At 45.7% G+C, this 25,565-nt stretch overlaps 1 protein-coding gene across 1 annotated transcript; it reads left to right on the top strand.

The window, feature by feature from the left end:
- Window positions 1-203: 203 nt before the first annotated feature.
- On the top strand, window positions 204-25,159 carry LOC143138002 (vesicle-fusing ATPase). The gene is made up of 22 exons (XM_076298393.1): window positions 204-291; window positions 4,802-4,887; window positions 5,189-5,288; window positions 6,102-6,141; window positions 7,703-7,869; window positions 8,942-9,049; window positions 9,163-9,238; window positions 10,116-10,271; window positions 12,987-13,186; window positions 14,225-14,390; window positions 14,587-14,661; window positions 14,822-15,009; window positions 16,564-16,659; window positions 16,796-16,952; window positions 17,338-17,471; window positions 17,664-17,730; window positions 17,857-17,936; window positions 20,372-20,506; window positions 21,147-21,260; window positions 23,630-23,685; window positions 23,805-23,871; window positions 24,217-25,159. Exons 1-21 carry the CDS (start codon window positions 280-282, stop codon window positions 23,833-23,835), a joined length of 2,244 nt encoding a protein of 747 aa, XP_076154508.1. The 5' UTR covers window positions 204-279; the 3' UTR covers window positions 23,836-23,871; window positions 24,217-25,159.
- The last annotated feature ends 406 nt before the right edge of the window (window positions 25,160-25,565 follow it).

Here is a 25,565-nt window from a genome sequence, read left to right as displayed (position 1 = left end):
TCATTTGAACAAACCTTTTTAACTTTGCATGCGAGATCCCTTTGTGGTACGTCATGCATCAAAACAATATAGAAAGGCGATACCTATTCATAGCCAATATGCATGTCCATCTTATCTACAGTGATGTTGCATGCTAAGGAAGCTACCTCCCTCTAGGCTACTGTGTATGTGTGTACTGCTGCGACGTCATTTACAACGCGGCATCGCTGTCGTGTACGTCCGCCAGCACTGTCGACTTTCACTGCCTGAGTTGCTGCTGAGCAACAAACAACTGCGAAGATGGCCGGCCGGGTAAGTATCGCCTACTGTAAGGATAGAAAAAAGTCAGTGATAACGTTCCCCTTCGTTGACAAACCGCGTTGAGCTCTTAACATATTTTTCAGAGCTAAGATTTGGGGAAAAAACTTTTGACTTCCTAGGTTTTCAGTTGTGGCAAGGCAGTTGTACGTCATTTTGCGAAGCCCGGAAGGACGACTAGTATCTTATGACTTGCCACCTGATGGAAAGTAAAAGCAATGTACACGTCTAAAAGTCTTTATTCTTGTAAAACTTTTAGATTCGGTTACGCCAGTCTCAAGCATTTGTTGTTTAAATTACTCATACTGAAATGCTTGAACGATGTATGCAAACTGATCAGTTGGTCATTGGTTAGCTTTGTCAGGCTAACCAAATTAGCTTGTTGCAGTGGCACAGCCGCACATCACACCGTGTTCTTTGAGTTTGAGTAGTCTGACTAAGTTTACATGTAACGTTAATATAGGCTATGTCTATTGTTTATTTATCCACCAAACAGTTCTAAATAAAGTAGCAAACTGACCGGTGTGCTTTAAGATGTAATGGTGCATATTAAAGTATATGTCAGCGATTGTTAACATTAGCAACACTTTCTCGCTACTTATTATTAACTTAATGAAGCAGTTCAATCATTGATTTGCTGTCTTACAAAAAACATTCATTTGGGATACGGCTATGCCACTGCCTGCGTTGGCTTGTAATCCGTTCGTCCTCCAGATGTCAACAGACGTGACAGCACTCTGACTATCCAGTGGTGTTTTTTCGTCACGAAGATAGCGGTTCCGTTCTAAGATCTTTGATAACAACATCCCCCTCTTGAGCAGTGAGCACATTACAACCTTGCCGCCCAAATTAATATTGTGGTATGGCTATAAGTAACCTTTAAATGGCACCTTTGTATGTTTGAGAAGACTAAGCCACATGAGAATGCAAGGAACTTGCTTTAAGTCATCCACTTTAATCCTATTGCTCCTATAGGCTATGGCAACTTGTGCTATGTTAGGAGTCTGAGAATGGTCTTCCTGCAATAGTCTGTAGATCTGTTCAGTGTTATGTATTCATTTACTTTAAAGGAGATAACATTGGTATTTAAAAGTCTGTCGAGCTGTAGTTTACCCTGAGTGATATTATACAGTCTCAGCTCATTGTCTCATGCACAGGTAACTTAAACTGGTACAAAAGACATGTTCTCGCCAGGGGCCTCTGCCCAGACAGAGACGTAAACAAATTAGTCTGCTCTTCCCTCTACCTGACCTACCCAGCCTACTCCAGGCTGGTCAATGACCCTGGCTGAAGGAAGCCTTTAGGGACACATGACAAAATAGGGGTTTTACCATTTCTCAAACAAACAAATGTGCATACTGTAACTGTAGGCTAATCTCCTCTTTAATTTAGTGTGTAGTGTCAATTTAACCAAACTGATCAGTAATCTAATTGAAAGCAGGATTCAGTGAAGACCATTTGAAGCAAAGATAAATGTTTACATTTTTTGTTTATGAGACACCTTATCACCAAAACACCTATCACCAAATCTGGTTTGCATCATATGGGGAGAACAGGACATCCTGGACATTGGAAGAACTATTGACCCATATCCTTTGGAAATAGCTGGTCAACGCACTTACTAATTCAAACCAACCTTTTCAGTTTCCCCTTTCAAAAGCCAGCATTTTCCCCAGTTGTTTTGCACATCTTAAGAAGGAAGTAGGCTAGTCTGATTAGTCTTGTCCTCTGGTCAGGTTGTTAAATGGACAATCTAAATACAGCACTATTCTATGTCTAGAAGTACTTCAGTGCACATAAATACTGTTGACATTTAGCACTGTCACTGATTGGTATAGTTTTAATAATAGACTTCCCTGTTCAGGATGTTTCCTTTTTCAAATCAGGCATAACACTGTCTGACTGTTCTTGCCATAGCCTACACTTTACACACACACAGATTGAATATAACATACTATCTGGAAAGTCATTGATAGCTTAGATGATTTTTTCCACAAATTGCTTACTTATGATTTGTAATCATGCAAGGGAAAATACACAGCTGCCTTTCTAACTCATCATAAGCCCTGAAGACAAGCCACTTATGTAGAGCTTTTGTACACTAGTCATCTTGTCAATCTCAAATCTTTATAGTTACTGAGAATTCTTAGTAAAGTGTCTCGCAGCAATCTGCCAAAGACTCCCAATCCCCATAGTGTTGTGAAGGTGCTGAGGACTCTAAAGTTCCCTTGTTTAGCCTGCTCCCCTCCCTAGCAGTGTTTGGGGAATTACAGCAGCTCCATCAGGACCATCACAGAAGGACCCTGATACAGCAGAGCTGGCTGTGACGTGCCTGATTTTCCTACCCTCGTTACAATACACTTGTTTAATTGCCACAGGGGAATCACTGCTAATAGCGAGGCCATCCTCTTTTTCCATTACCCAATATCTTGTAAGTAAAGATCTAGTAATGGCCTTTCTGTAATAGCAGGTGTTTGGTGTTTTACAGTGGCCGTGTAGTAAACCTTTTGTTTGCACTCTTTAAAACATAGACCTAAGGCCTATCATAAATAGTCCCTCTTTCTCTAATACTCACTCACTTGTTCACTCACTTATACACACACACAAACACACACACGTGCTACTACACATTCTACTGTATAGAGAACAAATGCGAGATTTAGGCACAGTTGCTGACTTCAGAAACACATCTTTACAAATCCACATGGGTGGCTTCCCATCGTGCTACCGAGCGTGGGAGGGATGTCTTATTGCCATGTCAACTTCAATGCAGAGAGTGGGCCGTACACTTGGTTTCCACGGCAATGGTAGTAAATGGGTGATGCAGGCAGGGAACTCATAGGCCTACTAATCAGTATGGAAACTTACCACAAAATATCAACCAGACATTTTGCTTATGGCAACACATTGTGGTTGCGCAGTCCTGTTTTAATCTCTCGTCCTGCAGGATTTCAAGCCCAATTTTATATGTTTTTTCAGTCACATTCCCTGAGAACCTGAATGTTCTAGGTAGGAGTGCTCGATAAATGCCTCTGTTAAGCATTATATTTTGGTCAGACCTTTCAGAAGGACAAACAAATGGGAATGTTGTGTTAAACCATACATAAGGGAAGCTGTAGTTGCTAGCAGAGAAGTAGACTAATATTGTTAAGGTTAGTTAATGACTCATTAGATGAAAAATGAGCATGTCATCTAATGTGATAAGAGGAGAGGATCTCAGATGGCTGTGTTCCTGTCTTGATGTTGATGTTGAGAGAGTCAGTGTTGAGTGACACCATATAGGCCACTGATATACTGAAGGATAAGACTGCAGTGCATCTTCAGCATTTCCCACTCTTGCAATCCCAAGCTGCATCTGTTTTGATGTGTGAGCACATACCTGTTTTCACCCTCTAGAGCAGTGAAATATTTTTTCAGCCAAGTACCCCCTAACTAGCGCAAAGCATTTTTAGTTGAGAAAAAAAGACTTAATTACAAGAATTACCGCTATGCTTCAACCATGACTCCATCGTTTGAATTTTGACAGTGATTGACAGGTGATGGCAGGTGGCATGTGACAGGTTGGGTCGAACCATCCTGGTATGGGGGGGACTCTGGGTTTTTAGGATAATGAAATTGAATAGCCTACTAAAATATAAAATTCATTTTATGAACTTATATTTTCCTGAAATATTTATATTTATTAAATATTGTTAAGTACTTTTGCATGGATTCTACTTTTTAAATATATGTATATTTTAAAATCTCACGTACCCCCTGGAGTGCCTTTACGTACCCCCATTTGAGAACCACTGCTCTAGAGGAGATCAATGAGAGGCTTTTATGTCTGAAACAGTTAGGGTTAGGGTTAGGGTTAGGGTAGGGTAGGGTAGGCGAAGTACAGATGGGCCACCCTCATGTTGGTGTCTGAGACTTTGTGGGACGGGTGCTTTGAAGGGTGCTTTGTGTTCATCTGAACTCTGACTACAGGGGGAACACCAGTCCTCACCATGACGACAATGGTCACGGTCGGTTTGTTTGGGATGTGATAGTGGTGTTTTTGCAGCTGTGGTGGCGATTTATACAACATATACCATATATGCTAGGCATTTATCTGTACCAACTCAGAGCCTACCGGCATTAACAATCTACACCAGCCTGTGGTGTAGAGCATTTCAAAGTTAGTTTTGTGTTTCTTTATCTTCTAAAAAAATATTCACAGCTTTTAATAGGACTGAATGCATGCCTGCATTTATGAATTTGTAGTAAGTCACATTCTTGTCTGTCCTAAATCATGCACATTTTTATTTTCTGTATTTTGTAAGTTTTGTGATGGAGGAGATAAGCTCAGAGAGACCCAGAGGATATCAACTGGGCAGCTAGCATTGAGCTGCAACATTTCACACAGTTCCATTAGTTACCAGTAGAAATCTCTGTGGTGATGTCCAAGGCTGTGTTGACACTTGCCCGTGTTGGAATATCAGAATGGGTTGTCTGACCACTTCTCTCATGTCTTCTGCCCCAGATGATGCTAGCAGGGCGATGCCCAACAGACGAGCTGTCTTTGACCAACTGTGTCGTCATCAATGAGAAAGACGCGCAGATTGGACAGTAAGTTCCTTTTTTTTTGTAGTGTGGTGAGAAAAACCTCAGTGTATAATGTTTAATGTTTACAGTGCTGTAAGTGATGATCCACCATCATTGCTACAGATTTTTGAAACCCTAATTTTTTTTAATGTAGCACTGTTTAGACACTTTTCCTGGTCAAGTCATGAGTGAATGAAAATACTGTTTTGCTAAGCTATTCTGATGCCACTTCCTCATACCTGGCATGTTACTGTGGAGCTACGGTGGCTCTAATGTTTCTTGACAATTATCTGTTTTTTTTTATCTTTTTTTTATTATCTTGTAGACATGTGATAGTGAAGACCAATCCGCCCCACAAGTATGTGTTTACAGTTAAATTTCATCAGAGTGTCCCAGCTGGATCCATTGGCTTCAGTCTTCCTCAGGTACACTGGGCCTAATTCCCTTCTTCCATGTGATGCCTGGTTCTGGCAGACTTTTGATGTACTGTACTGTATGTCTGTCTATGTATTTCTGAAGGTGAATGAAAATGTCCCTGTCCGTCTTTCAGTCCTTTCACTTCTGTTAGCTATGCTCCTCTAACCTTACAGTATAGATGTGGAAATGCCTCTGTCACATGAAATACCTGTCTTTGCTTATGAAATGAGTGTTGCTTCACTCTTTCGCTGTTACTCGCTGCTCTTCAGCACTCTGTTGCTCTGTTTTCGGCTTTTTATGTCTGTCATTGCCTTTGACCTTTGCTTGTCTGTCTCTGCCTGCCTCTCGCCCGTTAAACTTGACCTCAGCGTGGCATCTCAGGTACTGCTGTAACTTTCTCACCCCAAAGGCTTATTTAACAAACACTTTTGGCTATATTCTACTTATTGCAGGTGCCACACCATAGACACAACGGTCTTGTTTCAGTGCTTATATGTGTATTATTAAGCTTCACACGACTCGCAAATAAGATAGATTAGTTGTTCAATAAGCCCTGCCATCAGAGGAGTTACCTTGTTGTTTTGTGATAATAGATAATAATGCTATATAAATCCTATGAATCCAGCCAAATGAAATAGGTTGTTTCCCTCATGAACCTGGACAAACTGGCTGGTTGTTAAAGGAAATACGGGCATATGGTTATTATCTGCCCATGTCAACAACAGCCTGTAAGAGGAAAAACCTGTTCTTGAATGACCATCATTAACAAGATGAATCTGAACTGGGAGGCCAATGCTCATGCTTATTCATTGTTGTTGCAGAGGAAATGGGCTGGAATCTCTATTGGCCAGGATGTGGAAGGTAAGTCAGCATTTCTATGTGACCTTGAATGTGCACTTCTAAGTTCACCCTCACATGGTGTGCAGCATGATGGGCTGGTGGTAGTCTAGGGGCTAAGGAACTGGGCTAGCATGCAGTACCCGATAATTTGTGGGTTTGATTCCCGAACCCCGGCTACATCATCGTGCCCATAAGTAAGGCATTGAACTCCGAGTGGCTGCAGTTGGTGCCTGCACTGTAGGTCGCTCAATAGTGTCAGCTTAATAGATAAATACCGTACAAATAAAAAACATGTAATTTGGATCAAAGTGTCAGATAAATAAATGAACAAATAAATAAAAATATTACCACAGACCACCTTTATTCCCTTCCATGGTCTTTCCTGGTGAGAGTAGCCATGGAAACATTGGTTCTGTTTCCATGCTTTAATGGACAGAAGCTCTTTCACCTCTGTATTGATTTTTGTCTGTGAAAGGGGGATGTGGGGATGGTGAGCACATGATTTATTGGATGATTTATTGGATTTTGGGCGTAAGGAGAATATAAGTGAGATGTCAGAGCAAGATGGAGCATAACTGCCCAACCTTTGCCATGCTAACACAAGATCTATTCTCAATTTTCATCTCTCGATGACCATGGAGCTTGGTATGTTAAACTCTTACTGAATCCTTTCAGAAGTACAAGGAACACATCTTTCTTGTAAACATAAGTTTTACCCAGGTGTTTACTCTGTAAATACATGTCCATTTCTTCTGAAACTGACACCATACGCACAGCCATTGACAGTGCCAACCGTTCTCCTGTTTCTGTCATTGTACAAAGCCCTGAGATTGGTTCCTTGTTTTTTGGTGATTTGGGAAATCGCTGTGAATTGAAGAATTGCTAGACGGATCTGCAGAGCAAATTCCGATGCGCTGGCAGATTTGTCTGATTTGCCCAGGCTACTCCATTCTGGCCTTGCTAAGACAAAACTCATGAGTTGCATTTAGCGTGCTTGGCTAAGATGGACATCTCTGTGTGGTTGAACTTCCCTCAAGCTCTCACTTTGAGTTGTTATAATTTACCCAAACAGTAGCAATCCCCTTTCATTCCATTTGACCAGAGTGGCTAGTTTCAAATACCAAGGAAATATCTAGAGTGAGGTGTAGTGGTCAGAGACTTAAAGCGGGAGATTATTGGTTCCAATGTGAAGCTTATCCAAGTTTCTCATTAGACAGAGAGAAATAAAGTGTTATTACCATTTGGCTGCCCAGAAATACAGTCGCTAATTGCCTGATTTGCATAAACAGCAGCAGCAGCTGCTTCAGAACAGGTGCTAATGTATTCTAGCATCACTCCTGCTAATTCAGCCTTCCTCTTCTTGCTCGCTACAAGCCCTTGCTGACCTAAACATTTATTTGCTTGTCTTGTTCTTACATTGTAAAAGCCCTTAGGGTTTTGTTGTATTTGAGTAGTGAGTGGTTCAGACTCTATGGAAGTGCATTAGAGGGCAGATGCGGTATGTGAAATTGATATGAAGCAGGACAAGAACATCACTTCTAGGAGAAGCAGTATGTATTACCTTTGTCTATTCACTTCACAGTCACCAATTACAACTTCGACAAGTCCAAGCAGTGTGTGGGCACCATGACTGTGGAGGTGGACTTCCTGCAGAAGAAGAGTGTGGACAGCAGCCCCTATGACACGGACAAAATGGCCGCTGAATTCATTCAGCACTTTAACAGCCAAGCCTTCAGCAAGGGTCAGCAGGTGAGCGAGCGAGGACCTTGAGCTGCCAAGGGCAACTCTGTTCTGTTGGATAGTCTTTCATTGGACACTCTCAGATATAGACCATTGTGCTTTCTAATTAAAGGCCTATCATGTCTACAACTGCCACTACTAGGATTGGAGCACTGTCTTTGTGAAGCTCTGTTAGTCCTTGCTTTTGCACGCCAATGTGTTCGTTAACACCCGTGTTCATGAAGCTGTAGAGACAATGAGTTCTCTTGAGACTGTTTCATTTAAACCCACTAAGCGTAGTTATAGTATGTCCGCTCCTACACAAAGCATATCAACAACTGACCCACCACACTGACCCCTTGGTCCTCCTGGAATTGATTATGGTTTCTTGGAGGGGGTTGTACATAGGTGAAAATACCATTTCCTTCACATGGATTAGATGCCTAGATGTGCAGATCACGTCCCAAGCTCAAAGCTATTCATCTACTGACTACAAATAGTAATTGGAACAGTTTGTCTAGCATGTGTGTGTGTCTGTGTGTGTGTGTATGTGTCTGACTGTGTGTCTGTGTGTGTGTGTGTATGTGTGTGTAGTGTGTTTAGGGAAGGGGGGGGGGTGTTGAATGTGATTGTGTTTAACAAAGCACAGAATGAGAGTGCCTCCTCTGAGGCCAATGCAAGTGAGTGGAGTTTTTTTCCATGTTAATCAGCCTAGGAATCGACTGATTTGGCTTGGGAGCTGAGTCGCCTCATTTTTGCTGCTTTTAATTAGGGCCTGATTAAATGCTTACCAGGAAAGCCCTCGGTATTCGAGTTAATTTCTCCCTTGTTAGAAGGAACCTGACTGAAATTAAATCTCCACATTTCAGCTTGTGCCACCATGAAGATGAAATTGTAGTGCCATCGTCGAAACTCTATTTACAGAGGCATTTCAGTGCACTAAAATTTTACAGCTTTCCTGTGATTGAAATCTCTTTTTCTTTTCCTTCCTTTCTCTCTCTCTCTCTCTCTCTCTCTCTCTCTCTCTCTCTCTCTCTCTCTCTCTCTCTCTCTCTCTCTCTCTCTCTCTCTATCTCTCTATCTCTATCTATCTCTATCACAGCTTGTCTTCAGCTATTGTGACAAGCTGTTTGGCATTGTGATAAAGGAAATAGAAGCCATGGACCCCAGCATCCTCAAAGGAGATGCGAGCTCGGGCAAGAAACCAAAGGTACTCTGAGAGGGCCCGCCCCTTCTCCTGTTAGCGTGCTGATTTGCTCCGTTGATCTGATCTGATCTGATCTGATCTGCATTGATTCCTCACCCCCGCTTCTCCTTTTACAGATTGAAATAGGTTTGTTGCTTGGCAACAGTCAAGTGATTTTCGAGAAGTCTGAGAGCTCCTCGGTGCAACTCGTTGGTGAGAGTTTACCTGACACACACACACACACACACATGTACACACTCACGCACGCATGTACAAACACACAAACACACACACACGTATGTACACACACACACACATACACACACACACACACACACACACACAGACACAGCTCACTCCCTTGCGTGCGTTTACACAGAGTTTTTTTTATGACACAGTGCTCTGGAATAGATCTCTGTAATACCTACCTTTTGTAGATGGCTGAAGTGAGATTTCAGCTGTCAGCTTTCCCGAAGCCACTAGCTACTTGTTATTGACGAATGTTGAAATGCCTCTGGTTGTCAGGCAGCTGTGGAAATGTACTCCTTCAGTGATGCCACGTCTCACCGGTTCACACACATTTAGAGTTTGTGTGTTTGAAAAGCACAATTTATCTTATAAAGAACCACATATAGTTCCACCCACACTAGGTTAGGATGTATTAGAGTTATTGCTGATAAGGGTATTCCCCCAATCTGTGTTATTCATCTGTGCAGCAACCTTCTATAGGACCTCTGCCTTCTGTGATGCTGGACTTGGAGATACCAATCCACTATCTCTATTGTGTACTACCAGGTGTAGCCACTAGGTGGAAGCATCTGACATGTTTTTGTCAGGAAAGGCTGCTTTCAGTCAAGAACTTGTTTAAAATTCCTGACATATCATAGGTTTCCAAAATATGTTTTCCCTGCAATTATTTACCCTGTTTGCACTTGAAGACATTACAGACCATGTAATATGAACCCTGAATCTAGTTGTAATGCTTTCATTAATTGCTGTGACTTATTGTGCGAGTGAAATGTTTTGTTAGCGTTTGCGTGACGTCGGCCTCTAAAGCCTCTGGTTATCCTCCCCCTCTCTGCTCCCACAGGGAAGTCCAAAACCCGGGAGGCGCGGCAGTCCATCATCAACCCCGACTGGAACTTTGAGCGCATGGGCATCGGTGGCCTGGACAGGGAGTTCTCAGACATCTTCCGTCGGGCCTTCGCCTCGCGAGTCTTCCCTCCCGACATTGTGGAGCAGATGGGTGGGTGCTCCTTCTCTCTCTCTCTCTCTCTCTCTCTCTCTCTCTCTCTCTCTCTCTCTCTCTCTCTCTCTCTCTCTCTCTCTCTCTCTCTCTCTCTCTCTCTCTCTCTCTCTCTCTCTCTCTCTCTCTCTCTTTACCTCTTCACCTTATCCTTCTACCTGTCTGTTCCTGTTCTTCTATGTATCCTCTTTTCTTTCAGCCTTTCCTCTGTGTCCTGCAGTGCTCTCTCTTTCTTTTTTCCTTCCCTCTCTTCCCCCTCTCCCCATCTGTCATGTCCTCGTTTCATAGTCCGTGTCGCGTGGTTTGGCCGGACCTCATTGCGCTGTCACCAGTAAATCTTCCCTGGCCCACACACTGTCAGCCTCCCAGAATGCACTGGGAGGGCTGACTCATGAGGAAGTGTGTGTGTGTGTGGGGGGGGTGCGTTCGCCAAAGTAAACTCTGCCGTCTGAAGCCTAATGATTTAATAATGATCCGGTCTAAGACCGTTCTCGTGCTCTGCTCGGCTCTGCCTGATGCTTGGGGCAGTGATAGTTGAGACATCGCTGACAAAATTGCTCGCAGAGAGAGTCAGACAAAGTTGTTTAGTTTGTGTCTTTGTGGCAGCCAGGCTGTTGATGTAATGATCTTGGTGAAGGCTTCAGGTCATTTTAGATCACACAGTACGGTAATGGGGAACCAGCATGTGTTCTATTAGAGGCAGCATGTTTAATTGAACATTTTTGTAGGTCCCAGGCCCGGGCAACACCGGGGCCGCAACTGAAGCACTCTGTGCGCATGGCGTAGAAATAGTCTTAAAAGACTGGTTTTTGAACGTACACGCCGCTATCACCTGTGGTGTAGCCAGTTCCGTTGATTATAGTGGAAGCTGATTGTTGCAGCAGACGCTATGCGAACGTAATGCTTAAGTTACGTGCCCGGTATAGCCTTCCTGTCAGAACTACGTCTGAGTAACCATGGCATTTCAGTGAGGTCAAAGTTTGCCTGAGGTTTGTACCTGATAAAATGATAGATCATCTAACAGAAATTAAGTTTAGAAATGTCCTGGTGGGTAGCGCAGGTAAAAGATGAGTTCTTAATGCTGAAGGCTAGATGGAGTAGGGGTAGTGCCAGTGTGTAATCTCAGCAATCCCCGTTAGATATGGTTGGGGGCAGCAGCGTCTGCGTTACCTGCACTCATCCCTACAGAGCGTCCTGCCTGGGCTATTAATGAGGGGCTACTGACGTGTCCAAGCAGTGGGTCTATCATTTCCCCACCCACTCAAAGTTGTCTTGAATTACATGAACATTGTTTACACTGACACCTGACAAATAAATAGCCCCCCCCCCCCCCCAACACACACACACACACACACACACACACACACACACACACACACACACACACACACACACACACACACACACACACACACACACACACACACACACACACAATAGAGCACGCGTAGGCACCAGGTCAGCTCGCCAGTGTGGTTGACATGGGGTTGGGAGATGACCTTTGGGGTGCTGATGTACGCGGGAGTTGGCCTCTGGCTGGGAGCAGCTGGCCGCAGTAATGAGATGGCGAGCTGTGATAGCGTAAAGGTGAGGGTCTAATTGGGCTGTGTGGGGCGCCCAGGTGCAGAGAGGGAGAGAGAGCAGGAGGGAGGGAGGAGGAGAGGAGCGAGGGAGAGAGAGAAAGAGAAAGAGAGAGAGAGAGAGAGAGAGCAGGAGGAAGGAGAGGAGCGAGGGAGGGAGAGAGTGCAGGAGAGGGGGAGGAGAAGAGGAGAGGAGCGAGGGAGAGAGAGGGAGAGAGAGAGAGATAGAGAGAGGGGATCTGGTCTTCAGGAGGAATGGGAGGCAGGGGCGGAGAGAGAGAAAGGGGGAGGACAGACGGACGAAGCCTGGGTGGGAAGACCGAGAACTTGCACTCTTAGTCACACCTGCACACTCCCCCTTTGTCTGGCTCCCTCACGCACTACACTCTCACACACACACACACACACACACACACACATCCATGTCCACGTCCATACACAGAGACACACATTCACAAGCTCACTCTCACACAACGTTTACAAAGATAAGGGGGGTTCCCACCTTAAAGGTCAGTTCTGTAAGGTGAGGACAGTGGCTGCAACCCCCCCCCCAAACACACACACACACGCGCACACACACGTGCGCACACACACGGCTCTCTCCTCAGCAGCCGACTCCTGAGGCCTGGCGGTGGCCCAGCTGTCATCAGGTGTGAATGGGCAGGGCTGATTTGGATCTGGGGCCTGGCTCTTATCTGCAGCCGGTAAATGGCAGCCAGCGGGCGTAATTAGGCCGACCCCGCCGCTGAGCCTGTCTGGGAAGCAGCGGAACGCCAGGCTGAGCCCCACGTTGCTCACCTGAGTGGTATTTGTGTATGAAAACACATCTGTCACACTGAAACAACTCAGCAGGCTTTTACTGTAAACCCCCCCCAATAACACCCCTACAGCCCCCCCTGATTCACTCGCCCCCTGGACTTTTGCCCATGGCTGACAGTCGTGTACTTTGGTGAATAAGCCTCCAGGCTTTGGTCCTTGCTAGTTTTTCCCCTATATTAAAAGAACCTTGACTTAATAAAATAATTTGTGTGTACACTAAATTAAATCTTGGCTACATGTCTTCATTTCTTACTCTCTCTCTCTCTCTCTCTCTCTCTCTCTCCCTCCTTTTTTCTGTCCTGTGTCCCCTCTCCAGGCTGTAAGCACGTTAAGGGAATCCTGCTGTACGGACCTCCTGGCTGTGGTAAGACGCTGATGGCCCGACAGATCGGGAAGATGCTGAACGCCCGCGAGCCCAAAATAGTCAACGGCCCCGAGATCCTCAACAAGTACGTGGGGGAGTCCGAGGCCAACATCAGGAAGCTGTTCGCCGACGCGGAGGACGAGCAGAAAAGGGTGAGAAGTGGGGAGAGATGGGAAACCCTCTGGTCTGTGTTCGCAACAGACACACACACACACACACACACACACACACACACACACACACACACACACACACACACATGATTTATACACACACAAACACATATTCACAGACCCCCACACAAACACTATATTCTTAAGATACCATCAATCTCCAGTGGCGGGTATCCAAAACATGAAAAGTCTAACTATGATGAGTCTGTTCCTGCACCACATTTTTTGGGGAATGGGGAATTTCCATTGCACTTCCAATATTGCCCAAAAGTAAGCATAATCCTCATCTTTGGATACAACCCCAAGAATCTAGACTTACATGACAGTCTGTCAGTTTGCTCGGCAATGTTTAATTAAAATACTTCTTTAAGGGTTATTGTCAAGATGTTATTGGCATGTTGTTGGCAAACATCAACAATGGAAGCCCTGAGCAGACTTAAGTGTGATGCTCAGTGAGTTTAGCACAATGGTGTACTTCACTGTGAGACACTGAAAAATCTTTTCAGCCATGGGCTCTTCCATCCTTGTGCAATGCTGGGCTGGGCTGGGTGTGACTGTTTGACAGTGACGGTACTCACTCCACACCTGCCTAATGAGTGTTGCACTATCTCCAGCCCAAACCCCAACCCACCCACCCACCCACCCATGTTCTCCCCCACCACCTCTTGTCCCGTGGGGGGCACCAGGGTGGCCCGGCCCTGCCCCCCCTCCCAATAACAGCCCCTCACCTGGGCGAAATGTTACGGTTTGGTCCCAGAGTGGTTGACAGGGCGGCCAGTGATGTGGGAGATAAGCCTTAATTGGAGGTGCCACTGTGCACGCGGCTAGCCAAGCCAAAGACCGATCTCTGACCTTGGTGATGATTGCTTCACATATTTAGGTTGGAATCATTAACCAGAATGGTCATTTAATTTGATCCGGTGGAGATTGATGGTTTGCCCCTTGGGCCGCTGGCTCGGTTTGCGTGGTTTGTGAAGCTTCAGTTGGGTAGACAGATGTTGTGCAAATCCTTTGCAGCTTGGTGCCAACAGCGGGTTGCACATCATCATCTTTGACGAGATCGATGCCATCTGCAAGCAGCGTGGCAGCATGGCCGGCAGCACAGGTGTCCACGACACGGTCGTCAACCAGCTGTTGTCCAAGATCGATGGAGTGGAGCAGCTCAACAACATCTTGGTCATAGGTCAGTGTCACTTTACCAAAATGAATACAGTGTGACATTTCTGACAATAGTGTATTCCTGTTAGATAGGACACTGCATTTTTCGCTACAGTAACATATGCAGGGTATATCAAAAGCCCATTTTCAGCCAATTCACTGATGCCTCTTGGTTGGAACTGCTCAGTGCACTATATGATTCTATTGCGTTCCATTTTCAGGAATGACCAACAGACCGGACCTGATTGATGAAGCCTTGTTGAGACCTGGCAGACTAGAGGTGAAGATGGAGATTGGTAAGAGACCTGCTCTTATGTGCAGCAATCAGTTGCTCTAACCACTGTCATTGCTGTGTCATTTTTTTTGTAGTGTTTCTTTGTCTGCTCAACTTTGTGGTATGTGTTTGTGGTGTGTGTTTGTGTGCGTGTGTGTGTACGCCTGTGTCCCTTCTCTCAGGGCTGCCCGATGAGACCGGACGTGTCCAGATCCTCTACATCCACACGGCCAAGATGCGCGAGTTCAAGCTGCTGGCCTCCGATGTGGATGTTAAAGAGCTGGCCGCCGAGACCAAGAACTTCAGCGGCGCTGAGCTGGAGGGGCTGGTCCGAGCTGCCCAGTCCACAGCCATGAACCGCCACATCAAGGTTAGAGTGCTGATCTCAGATCAGGCAGAAGTATCCCTTTAACAGACAGTTACATGGATAAAGTCTTTCTTTTACTCTGGTCCAAAATGACGCACTGCTGCTACAGTACAATGCATTTTTTGCATAATTTGAGGGCAAATCTGTAAAACTCCAAATGTACAGAATCTGAAAGAGTGATATTTCCATTCTCTTTCCATTCTTGTTGTCTCTAGAATAAGGCTACACTCTTTGTAAGAAACAATCAAACCATTATCACTGTATCAACAATCCAAATAGATTAAGTGAACTATTCTGTTAATGTTATGTACAGCTAGCTATGTAAGCTAGCTAACTAACTAGAATACTGTTTAAGTAGATGAGAGAAGTAGAAACTCTAGTGTCAAAGGCTTAACTTCATCCAAACTTGATTACAGTTTGCCGAAGTGTGCTTTTTTGAAGGCTAGCGTCCTATAGGATATGTTTGAATGACATTGTAAAGAACTACTTGGTCCAGTCTGCTATAACTTCAGTTAATACGTCTGTCTCCACTCTAGCCAGACACTTTCTCTTGGTGTGTGTGTGTGTGTGTGTGTGTGTGTGTGTGTGTGTGTGTGTGTGTGTGTGTGTGTGTGTGTGTGTGTGTGTGTGTGTGTGTGTGTGTGTGTGTGTGTGTGTGTGTGTGTGTGTGTGTGTGTGTGTGTGTGTGTGTGTGTGCGTGTGTGTGTGTGTGAGATTAATCAGATGTGCTGACTACAACTCCAAGGCGAGCAAACACACCCAGTGTGAGGGAGGCCCTCACCAGTAGAATGCCCAGCTCAGCTCATATTTGATGGTGTTGAAAACCGATTGACAGGAACTCGCACAACTAAACTGGGATGACATTAGCTTTTTCTCTCTCTCTCGCTACTCGGTCATCTGGCTAGCTCTCTGGCTGAATCACGCTCCTTTCTGGTCTGCGTGTTGAAGTTTTAATAATGGGTCATGCTCACTTAAAAGACTTTTGGACTATTTTTTCCAAAACTGAAAATACAAAACTGCACATTAATTTTCCTGACCCAGATGCACAGTTGCAATTATATCAGTTGCTTAGGATTCTTAGCAACCTCTGTTTGGGAGATGGGCACTGAAATATGTGCTGATGACTTTAAAGATCACTTCCCAAATTTAGCATGATGCATATGTACATTGTCTTAAAGGGGTGCTGGTTTTGTAGTGACTAAGGCATTGGGCTAGCAAGCAGGAATTCACAAGTTGCCACTTTACCAAATAATTGTCATAATTACTGGTTGCCACTGCTGTACCCCTGAGCAAGGCACTCAACCCTGGGTTTTCCTGTCTATGCATTGATTACCATAAGTCGCTTTGGATAAAACTTTGAATTTTTTTGAATTAATTTTTGAATAAAAGAAATGTAAAACAGTACAGTACTCTACTCTATAGTACTCTGCTTAGACTGAAGACTGTGCTTTTTTTATTTTTTTTTGTTTGTGTGCTAATTTCACCTGTCCATTACAGTCACGGCCATGGGCTGATACTGGTCTAGCCGAATAAGTAACTCTCTGTCCCTCCTTGCAGGCCAGCAACACTGTTGAGGTGGACCTGGAGAAGGCAGAGAAGCTACTAGTGCACAGAGACGACTTTCTGGCCTCTTTGGAAAATGACATTAAACCGGTAAGAGAACAAGCAATAACTGCTCCATTTTAAGCTATTTTCACAGTCGAAAACAAATTCTGATAACTAGTGCTAATTGATAATTGATTCTGGTTCCACAAGCTTTTTTTAATTTCTTGATACTCTTTTTGTTCAGGCCTTTGGTACCAACCAGGAAGACTATGCCAGTTACATCATGAATGACATCATAAAGTGGGGCGACCCCGTGACCGCCGTGTTGGATGATGGCCTCCTGCTTGTCCAGCAGACCAAGAACAGTGACCGTACCCCACTAGTGTCTGTACTGCTGGAGGGTCAGTGGCATTCTGTTCAGCAGCACTCTTATGTACTTCTGTCAGTATTTGTGTTTCTCCCTCTCTCTCCTTTCTCTCTGCCTGTCTAGCTTGCGCTTTCTGGTACAGAAGCATCATCTCCTCAGTTCTCTCCATTGCCCATTGTTGATAGTTGCTGAAATTGAGTCCTAAAACCTCCTCTCTGTGTCTGTGGTTTTCTTTTCCCACCACTTATTCTCTCACTCGTATTTCTTTCTCTCACACTCTCTCACTTCCATTCGTGCTGGCATTTATGGAGTGAATTTGTTTGGTTGGTTTTACTCACCCATATCGTCAACCCATATTGTGTGTACATTCCCAGCGAAAAACCGCCGTACAAAACATCATAAACGCTCTCTGTCCCCAGGGCCGCCGCATAGCGGCAAAACCGCCCTGGCTGCCAAGATCGCCGAGGAGTCCCAGTTCCCCTTCATCAAGATCTGCTCCCCAGACAAGATGATTGGCCACTCGGAGATCGCGAAATGCCAGGCCATCAAGAAGGTGAGCGATGGTGGCCATGGTTACTTAGAAAACTCTTCAATCACGCGGGTTGTTTTGAACTGTTGGGTGGTGCAGCGTTGTCAGCAGCACATCAGTCACAAAAATCAAATTAGTTCTGGTTGTCTTTTTGTTATAAAAATCTTTGTCTGTCCCTAGTCTTTAGTTATAAAATGCCTCTGTCCATCCCTGTAGATATTCGAGGATGCCTATAAGTCACAGCTGAGTTGTGTGGTGGTGGATGACATTGAGCGGTTGCTGGGTAAGTATCCCTCTGCCAGAGAAACACGCCAGACAGTTTGTCTCTTTACTTACCAAAGAATGGCCCATGATGGTAAACTAAGTGCCACATCAGTAACGAGCAGTTTTGCGCGGCTCCTCTTTCCAGATTATGTCCCAATTGGACCTCGGTTCTCCAATCTGGTTCTGCAAGCTCTGCTGGTTCTGTTGAAGAAACCACCTCCACATGTGAGTACAACAGATGAGAGTGAGACGTAGACAGGGTCTGGGAATGCAATTGAGACGCTGTCAGCTATGTGGCATGTGACGCCCTAAAACACATTTGTTCATACATGTCTCCACGCTGCTGTGGTAAGACATTTCACATTTCAAACCAAAATGAACTGAAACTGACCTTGGTAATTAAGGAAGTTGACTTCATCCAAACTAGAACGTTTTGGCTGCCTATTATTTGCCTCAGAACAGTATTACAGTGTGACCTCTGTTCGTGACCCCCCCCCCCCCCAGTTGTGACCTTTGCACTGTAGGGCCATAGGAGTGCTGTGCGCACACTGAATAATGTTCTCTTGCAGTTCACTCCAACAGCAGTGCTACATCCAACACAAATGTAAGGAAAGAGCAGTACTGACCATGACAGACAGGGGGCAGTAGCTTAGCCTCCCAGTTTGGTTTGCTGGGACGCTAAGCTGGTGGTTGAGTCATAATGGGAGGCATTTACGGTATTTACTCGTTCAGTTTGTGTAAAAATGTGTCTGCGGTTGGCGTGTGTATCCTTGTCAGTCTGTATGTGTTTTTAAGTGATTACTGGTTTGACTGTTATTTGTGTTTTCATGCTGAAATCTGCACCTCATTAAGGGTAATTGTTTTGGTGGAAGAGAATGTTGTTTTTGTTGTGTCTAGAGATGTATGGGTGTACGTTAAGGTCCATTGTTTCTGATCTGTGGCTTACTGAGCTATGTAACCCAAAAGAATGTGCCATACCCCTTTCCCATTTCAAACTTGATCTCAGAATAGGTATGGACATATATTAATGTGGAAGTATAGTGGCCACCAAGAGTATGGAACCAGATATTGTGCTTCACAATTCAGTGGGTTAAAGATGGTGTGCGAACCAAGGTTATTTCACAGCATGTTCAAACTGTATCCTTTGACCGTGATGTGAGTAATGTGTGCGAAGTAGTCGTGTTTGTTACAGAAATGGTGTATTCTTACTATATCCCTAATGCTTTTAAAATTACATTGTAAATGTTTATTCCTGGTTTGTGCCTGGTGGTTTAGAGCAATTACATTTATTCGCATGTGTGAGTATAGGCGTTGTGTGTTCACCGTGATGTTGTGTTTGCGCTGAATCTGGCTTGAGGCCTTTGTTGGGAGCTGTGTTGTGTTGTGTTGTGTTGTGTGTTGCACGTATAGTTGTGCATTGTGTCGCCAGTGTAGTGTAGCCTTGTGAGTGAGTCCCGCTGTTGTTCTGTTGTCGCACTGGAGCCGTATTGTCCCGCTGTTGTTCTGTTGTCGCACTGGAGCCGTATTGTGCTGCTGTTGCGGCGTTGCCTCCGCCGCAGTCGTCGTCGTCGTTGTTGTTGTGGGGGGCTGAATGGGGGCTGGCTGGAGCGGGGAGCAGGGAGCGAGGGGCCCGCGAGGCCCGGGAGCCCAGCGGGGAGCCGGCCCCGAGCAGAAAGGGAGACCGGTGGGAGAGCGCCGAGCTGGCAGAGCCCGCTGCCTGTGTGGCACTTCATCTGCATGCAACCGACGCAAAGCCCCACGCCATGGGGGGGCGGGAGGGAGGGTGGGGGTGGGGGTGTGGAGGGTAAGGGTCGGTGGGGGTGCATACGGACCATAATCCCCCTCTTCTCATAGCCACAGGCCTCTGGGAATCCATCAGCGCCTGGCGCAGTTGGACCGGGGTCGGAGGAGGCAGGCGAGGCGCAGCTCAGTGGAGGAGTGCAGATAGCGCCGCACACAGGCCGGGGGTGGGGGGGTGTTTGGGGGCTTTGTTTTGGGGTTTAGTTGTGTCGGGGGGGTGGTGGTGGTGGTGCGAGGGGTGGTTGTCGCTGCAGCAGATACCTTGTATGTGTGTCTCTTCTCAGCGTGAGATGCATGCCGCTGCAGTGTGAGGTCTTGGCTGAACAGGAGATGATCTGTGATCTGTGGAGCATCTCCCTGCTCATCACAACGTTAGGGGGAAGTAAACTGGACAGAATGGCCTCCTGAGGCAGGAAGGGCTCCTCAGATTGATCAAATCAGGGAACTGTATCACTCATTCTCAACCAAAGGCCAGTAGCCTTATAAATCCAACTTTCTGTCATAAATCAGTTAAATTGTATTATTGCTGTGGTTTTTCCCTGATGCGTTGTCCAATTTTAAATGGCCTCTTTGACATGGAAGGTTTGTCAAGTTGATCATATCAGGGGACCTTATCAACTTATCTTCAAACGAAGGCCAGTAACCTTAAAGCGTCCAATTCTGTGATATTCAATTGAATCTTAATATTGTGCTGGTATGTCCCAGATGGTTTGTCCAATCCTGAAATTCTCAGGTTCTCGGTTTAGGCTTGGAGTGCCAGAAGTTGGAGCTTCCACATCTGGTACCATTTCTTGGTGTTGGCAACCTGAACTCTCCAGTAATGAAACGCCATATGCTTTTGGTTTTTTCGCTCTCCTCAGGGCCGCAAGCTGCTCATCGTCGGCACCACCAGTCGCAAGGACGTCCTGCAGGAGATGGAGATGCTGGACGCCTTCAGCACCAAGATCCACGTCCCCAACATCTCCCGAGGGGAGCAGCTGGTGGAGGCCCTGGAGGTGAGCACCTGCTAACCTGGAGGGGGGGGGGGGGGTCAACCACCACCAGCCTCACGTCAAGTGTAGTGCACTACTCCTGCAGTCCACTAGAGGGAGCTCCCTCTATGGCTCATTCAGTAGGAGAACAGTCTGTTTATGCTTGATCCCTTCAGCAGATAAGAAGCAGCATTTTGGGGCTTGTTGCACAGCAAACAAACCGCTGACGCACAATTAAAATGACAAGGTTTAAAAAAACAGAAGTTGTGTGAAGCACCTGCAGCTTGCTGGGTGGATTTACACTTGAAAGGCAGTCTAGCGCACACATGTTTCGTGTAATTAGCTGCAACCGCATTGTTTGACTGTAGCTGTAGTTGGCCTCATGGCTGATGGCACAGTAGGCCTGAGGTGGAGGGTTGAGGCCTTTTTATGGTGTTTCAGGCTTACTGGCACTAACTGATCTTACGGGCCGTGGTTATCCATGCCTCAGCAAACGAGTCATCTGAGGAAAATTGACGACCGGCGAACATGCTTAGATGTGTGTTGTGGTTTTTAACACCTTTCTATGTCTCTCTCTATCTCTCTCTCTCTCTCTCTCTCTCTCTCTCTCTCTCTCTCTCTTTCTTTCTCTCTCTTTCTCTCTCTCTCTCCTTCTCTGGCACAGATGCTTGGTAGCTTCCAGGAAAAGGAGCGTGCCATCATCGCAAAGGAGGTGAAAGGCAAGAGCGTGTGGATCGGCATCAAGAAACTGCTGATGCTTATCGAGATGTCCCTGCAGGTGTGTGTGTGTGTGTGTGTGTGTGTGTGTGTGTGTGTGTGTGTGTGTGTGTGTGTGTGTGTGTGTGTGTGTGTGTGTGTGTGTGTGTGTGTGTGTGTGTGTGATAGCTAGAGAGCGTCCACACGGCCCACCCATGTGTCTAGACGGTCGCCTGAGTCACGGCTCGCTCGCTCGCCCGCTCACTCTCATCAGCCCATTTTGTGGCGCGAGTCGATCTGAATTAGTGTCAGTTAAGGGCTCGGTGACGAAATGAGAACCAGGCCGGGAGAAGGGAACGCTCCAGAACCGTGGGACCACGGCCAGCAGAGCAGCCAGCATTGCTCAACACTCAAGGCAGGGCTACTGGCCTGGTTGACATTACCATAAGCTCAAGTGTTAATTTTTGACGTATTTTTTTTTTCTCAATAGGCTGTTTTTTTTATTAGGCCTGCCTTGTTTTGCTTTGTCGTTGGATTACATCTGGGTTTATTTAAGTCGTTATAAATCAGTAATTAAGATATTTTGAAATATCCACCGAACATATCTGTTGCACATAAACTTGAACAAAAACTCAAATGATGTTACTGAATGAAATGTCAAGTACTAATCTAAAAACTATGGTAAAAGCAAAGTGAGTGTTGAAGACATCCTGTATTCATTTCTACAGGGTCGTGGAGGTTGTTATCACACCGGGCATGCAGTTTTTTTAGTAAACATTGGTTAGAACTACTATATGTCAAAGCACAATGTTGTTTTTGTTTGAGATTATTTACACATAGTTTTATGGGGATTGTAGTTTAGTGTGGCTGAGTTGCCACCTCTTGTAGTCCTGTTTGTGCGGGATGCTGCTGTGTGTAATTGCTGTGGTATGCATCGAGTGCTCCCCACCAACCTTGAGAGAGAGAGGAATGAACCTGAGTCTGCCGAGACATGCTGCTCCCAGCCGCCCGCCATGTGCTCTCTCTCTCTCTCTCTCTCTCTCTCTCTCTCTCTCTCTCTCTCTCATTCTCATTCTCTCTGTCTCTGTGCTTATTCCTTTATCTCTTTCTCTCCAACTATCTCTCTCTCTCTCCCTCTCTCTTTCTCTCTTCCTTCTCCTCCCTCTCTTTCCTTTCCGTCTTTTCCAAGCTCTTAGACTCCTCTGTTTCAACTCCAATGGCCATAGGCGATTGGAGAGATGAGTTATTGCGCGCTCTGCCATTAATTTTTTTTTTTTTTACACCTCCTCTCCACCACCACCACCGTCCCAACCCCCCTTCCCAGTCTTAATGTCCTTAAGCTAGAAGCTTTCTTCTTACCCTTGAATGTTGTACTCCTGCTTCTGTTCCATTGTGGGAGTCGCAGTACCTGTCGTGTTTACCTGTTGAGTTGTTTATACCATTTTTAAGTACATCTTTTTTTGGCCTTTTTGCCTTTATTATGATAGGACAGTGAAGAGGGAGGGAGCGAGCGGGAGAGAGAGATGGCGTAGGATCGGGAAATGGCCGCAGGTCAGACACGAACCCAGGTCCTTATGGGCATTTGGACCCCTATATGGTATGAGCGCTGTAGCCAGTTGCGCCACAGCGCCGCCCCATACAATTTTTAACGAAGGAGGCGTCAGTGTCTGTTCTCCGTCTGATGTGGTCACATGATTCAAGCGTTGTACCTGCAGTTTGATAGATTAGCCTGAGAGCTGTCCTCTCTAGACCAATCATGATGTTCTTGGCCAGCTAAAAGGTTATCAACCAGTCAATTTGATTTACTTGCTTCTATCTTTGTGTAAATTAATGAGGAGTTCCTACCAATGCAAATTCAGATTGTGTCATAAGGAAGTTTACTGAAGGAATAGTGCTATGCCTTTCAAATAGATGTGCCTTAGTAGACACTTCTCAGTACCTTTTACCAACCATCTCATCCTCATCATCACAATGGCGCCTTTGCCTTGGCTGTAACGTCACCCGTGCTCACATCCCAACAAACTCCACAAACCTTTCCCAGAGCATCCGAGTTGGAGTACTACCTTGATTTGTGACATGACACCCACGCCCCATGACAGTCAGCCACCACCCATCCCTAAAGCGTCACTCCACCAAAAGGCCCAGGTTTCGCCCCCGAGGGATTGAACGAGTGCTCATTGCGTCCTGATGCGATGACGTGTGGCCTGTGTTGTGTGTTGTGTGTGGCTGGTGTTGTCAACATGTCAGGCTGAGCTGTGGAGGGACTCCAAAGCGCATAAGACTTGAATTTGCCTGTGGATGACAAGTGCTCTTCCATGTATACACGCGCATGTTTCTTGGGTGTTCTCAGAATGAGGTTGCTGGCGACCGAATGTGTTTTCTCATTTGAGCTCTGTGTGTGTGTGTGTGTATGTGTGTGTGTGTGTGTGTGTGTGTGTGTGTGTGTTTCAGATGCATGCTGAATACAGAGTTAGGAAGTTTCTGTCCTTGCTCAGGGAAGAGGGCGCGTAAGTACACTTTTGACGTCCATGTCTTATAATAAGAAGCATACTAATTACTCTTTTGACTTGATAGGCCATTGATGTCCCTCTCACAGGTCATGTGAATTGCTATTTTTTTTTCTCAGGTTGGATTCAGACCTTCACGTGAGGATATAAGAACACTGCTAAAGCAATGCCCTGCAGACATTCATGGTAAGTCCAGCAGTCAGTGGGGGTCAGCACTAAAACCACACCAGCTAGTGTGTGATCCTAGCCTTGGGTGCAAGGTGTTAACTCTGAAGACCGTTGACATTCTGCAGGGTTCAAGGGCAGACATTTAGCTCAATTGAGAGTGTAAAGAGTGTAAAGTGAGCCAATTGAACTCAGTCAGTGGCCAGCGAGTTGCCTTGAATGAGGTCAATGAAATGCAGGAGTGTGAGAGGGACCTCACAAACACTGTGTGGCCTCTTATGAATAGATTTCTATCCCCACCACCCCCCCCCACCCCCCCCACCTCGGTCAGCTCTCTTTCACACTGGCCTCATCTCTCCCTGACAGTGGCCAAGGAGGACAAGACCACAGGCAGCTTGTGTTGGGAAGAGACGGAGATGGAGAGAGAGAGAGAGAGAGAGAGAGAGAGAAGGGAGGACGCTCTCTCTTTCTGTTCCTTCCGGGGTCTCTACGCGCTCTGAGACGTGTTGTCAGTGGTGATCATGACCTGCCGGTGACACTACCACCACCTCCAGGACACCCACCCCCACCCCCAAGACCACACAGCTCAGCTCCTCTCTGTCTCGGTGGCTCCTCGATGTTGTTTTCTTCTGCACATCTAGCCTCACACTCCCATGGGTTGCTCTGCATTGGTGTTTCATTGTTTCTAGTGGATGTATTGATGTGGTCGATGTAAAGGCTGGACTGAACTGTGTGTGTGTGGTGTGTGTTGTGTGGTGTGTATGTGCACACTCAAGCATGTATATATGAAAAACCTGCTGTGCTGAGTTTGATTATATTTGCTACTTAAGAAATCATTCCACCACAAAGCAAAAATGTTTTTCCTGGTCTTATGTATATATCTTTCTTTCTTTCTTTCTTTCTTTCTTTCTTTCTTTCTTTCTTTCTTTCTCTCTTTCTTTCTCTCTCTCTCTCTCTCTCTCTCTCTCTCTCTCTCTCTCTCTCACACACACACCCTTGTTCTTAATGACTATTCTTGTGCCACTTATATATTTTATGATTATTGTGTTTGTAATTATGAACACTAGTTGTGCTTTTTCTGACCAAATCCTCTTCTCTTTTGTGACACTGATGGTCTTGTCTTGTAAATTAAGTTTTTTCACTGAACTGGATCAGCTCACTGTTGTGCCTTTGCATAAAGTAGCATCTATGTAGGGGAAACTGTTTGAGTTGTTGCTGTTATTGCATTCAACATGGGTGACGGACTTTTGTGTATGTGTACAGTTAAAGGGAAACTGCTTGCCTCTAAAAATACAGTTAAGACAGCCAATCTCCTGTATTTTATTATTTTTTGATGCATCTGAGGCTTAGCCGGCTAATGGCTCTGAGATCCCCAATCTGGACCAGTATGATGGTATTGGCGAGTGAGGCTGCAGGAGGTGATGTCATCGCCATGGTTTTTGAAAGTGCTGCGCACCGGGAAACCAGCGTGCTGACCCAAACTCCCCTGGGCCCTATATGCGTCCCGCCACGCTGGCAGTTGGCACAGTCCAACTGCGGCCAGTCCACGCTCCCTCTCTTTCGCTCTCTCTCTCTCTCCATCTCTCGCTTCCCTCCAGCATCTGAAGAGCCAGAAAAGGAGATGGACAATCGTGGGAGAGAGATGGACCATCTTATTCATCTGTCAGTAGGGGTTAGAATTGTGCCGCACCAGATCGAATCTCTACACAACACTC

This window comes from Alosa pseudoharengus, unplaced genomic scaffold, assembly GCF_046254945.1.
Source record: "Alosa pseudoharengus isolate Yale_2024_CS ecotype anadromous, Long Island Sound unplaced genomic scaffold, YU_APseudo_1.1 YU_APseudo_1.1_scf_21, whole genome shotgun sequence".
NCBI classification, from domain to species: Eukaryota; Metazoa; Chordata; class Actinopteri; order Clupeiformes; family Clupeidae; genus Alosa; species Alosa pseudoharengus.
Note: the sequence above shows the minus strand (reverse complement) of the source record. Positions and strands in the feature narration are given on the sequence as shown.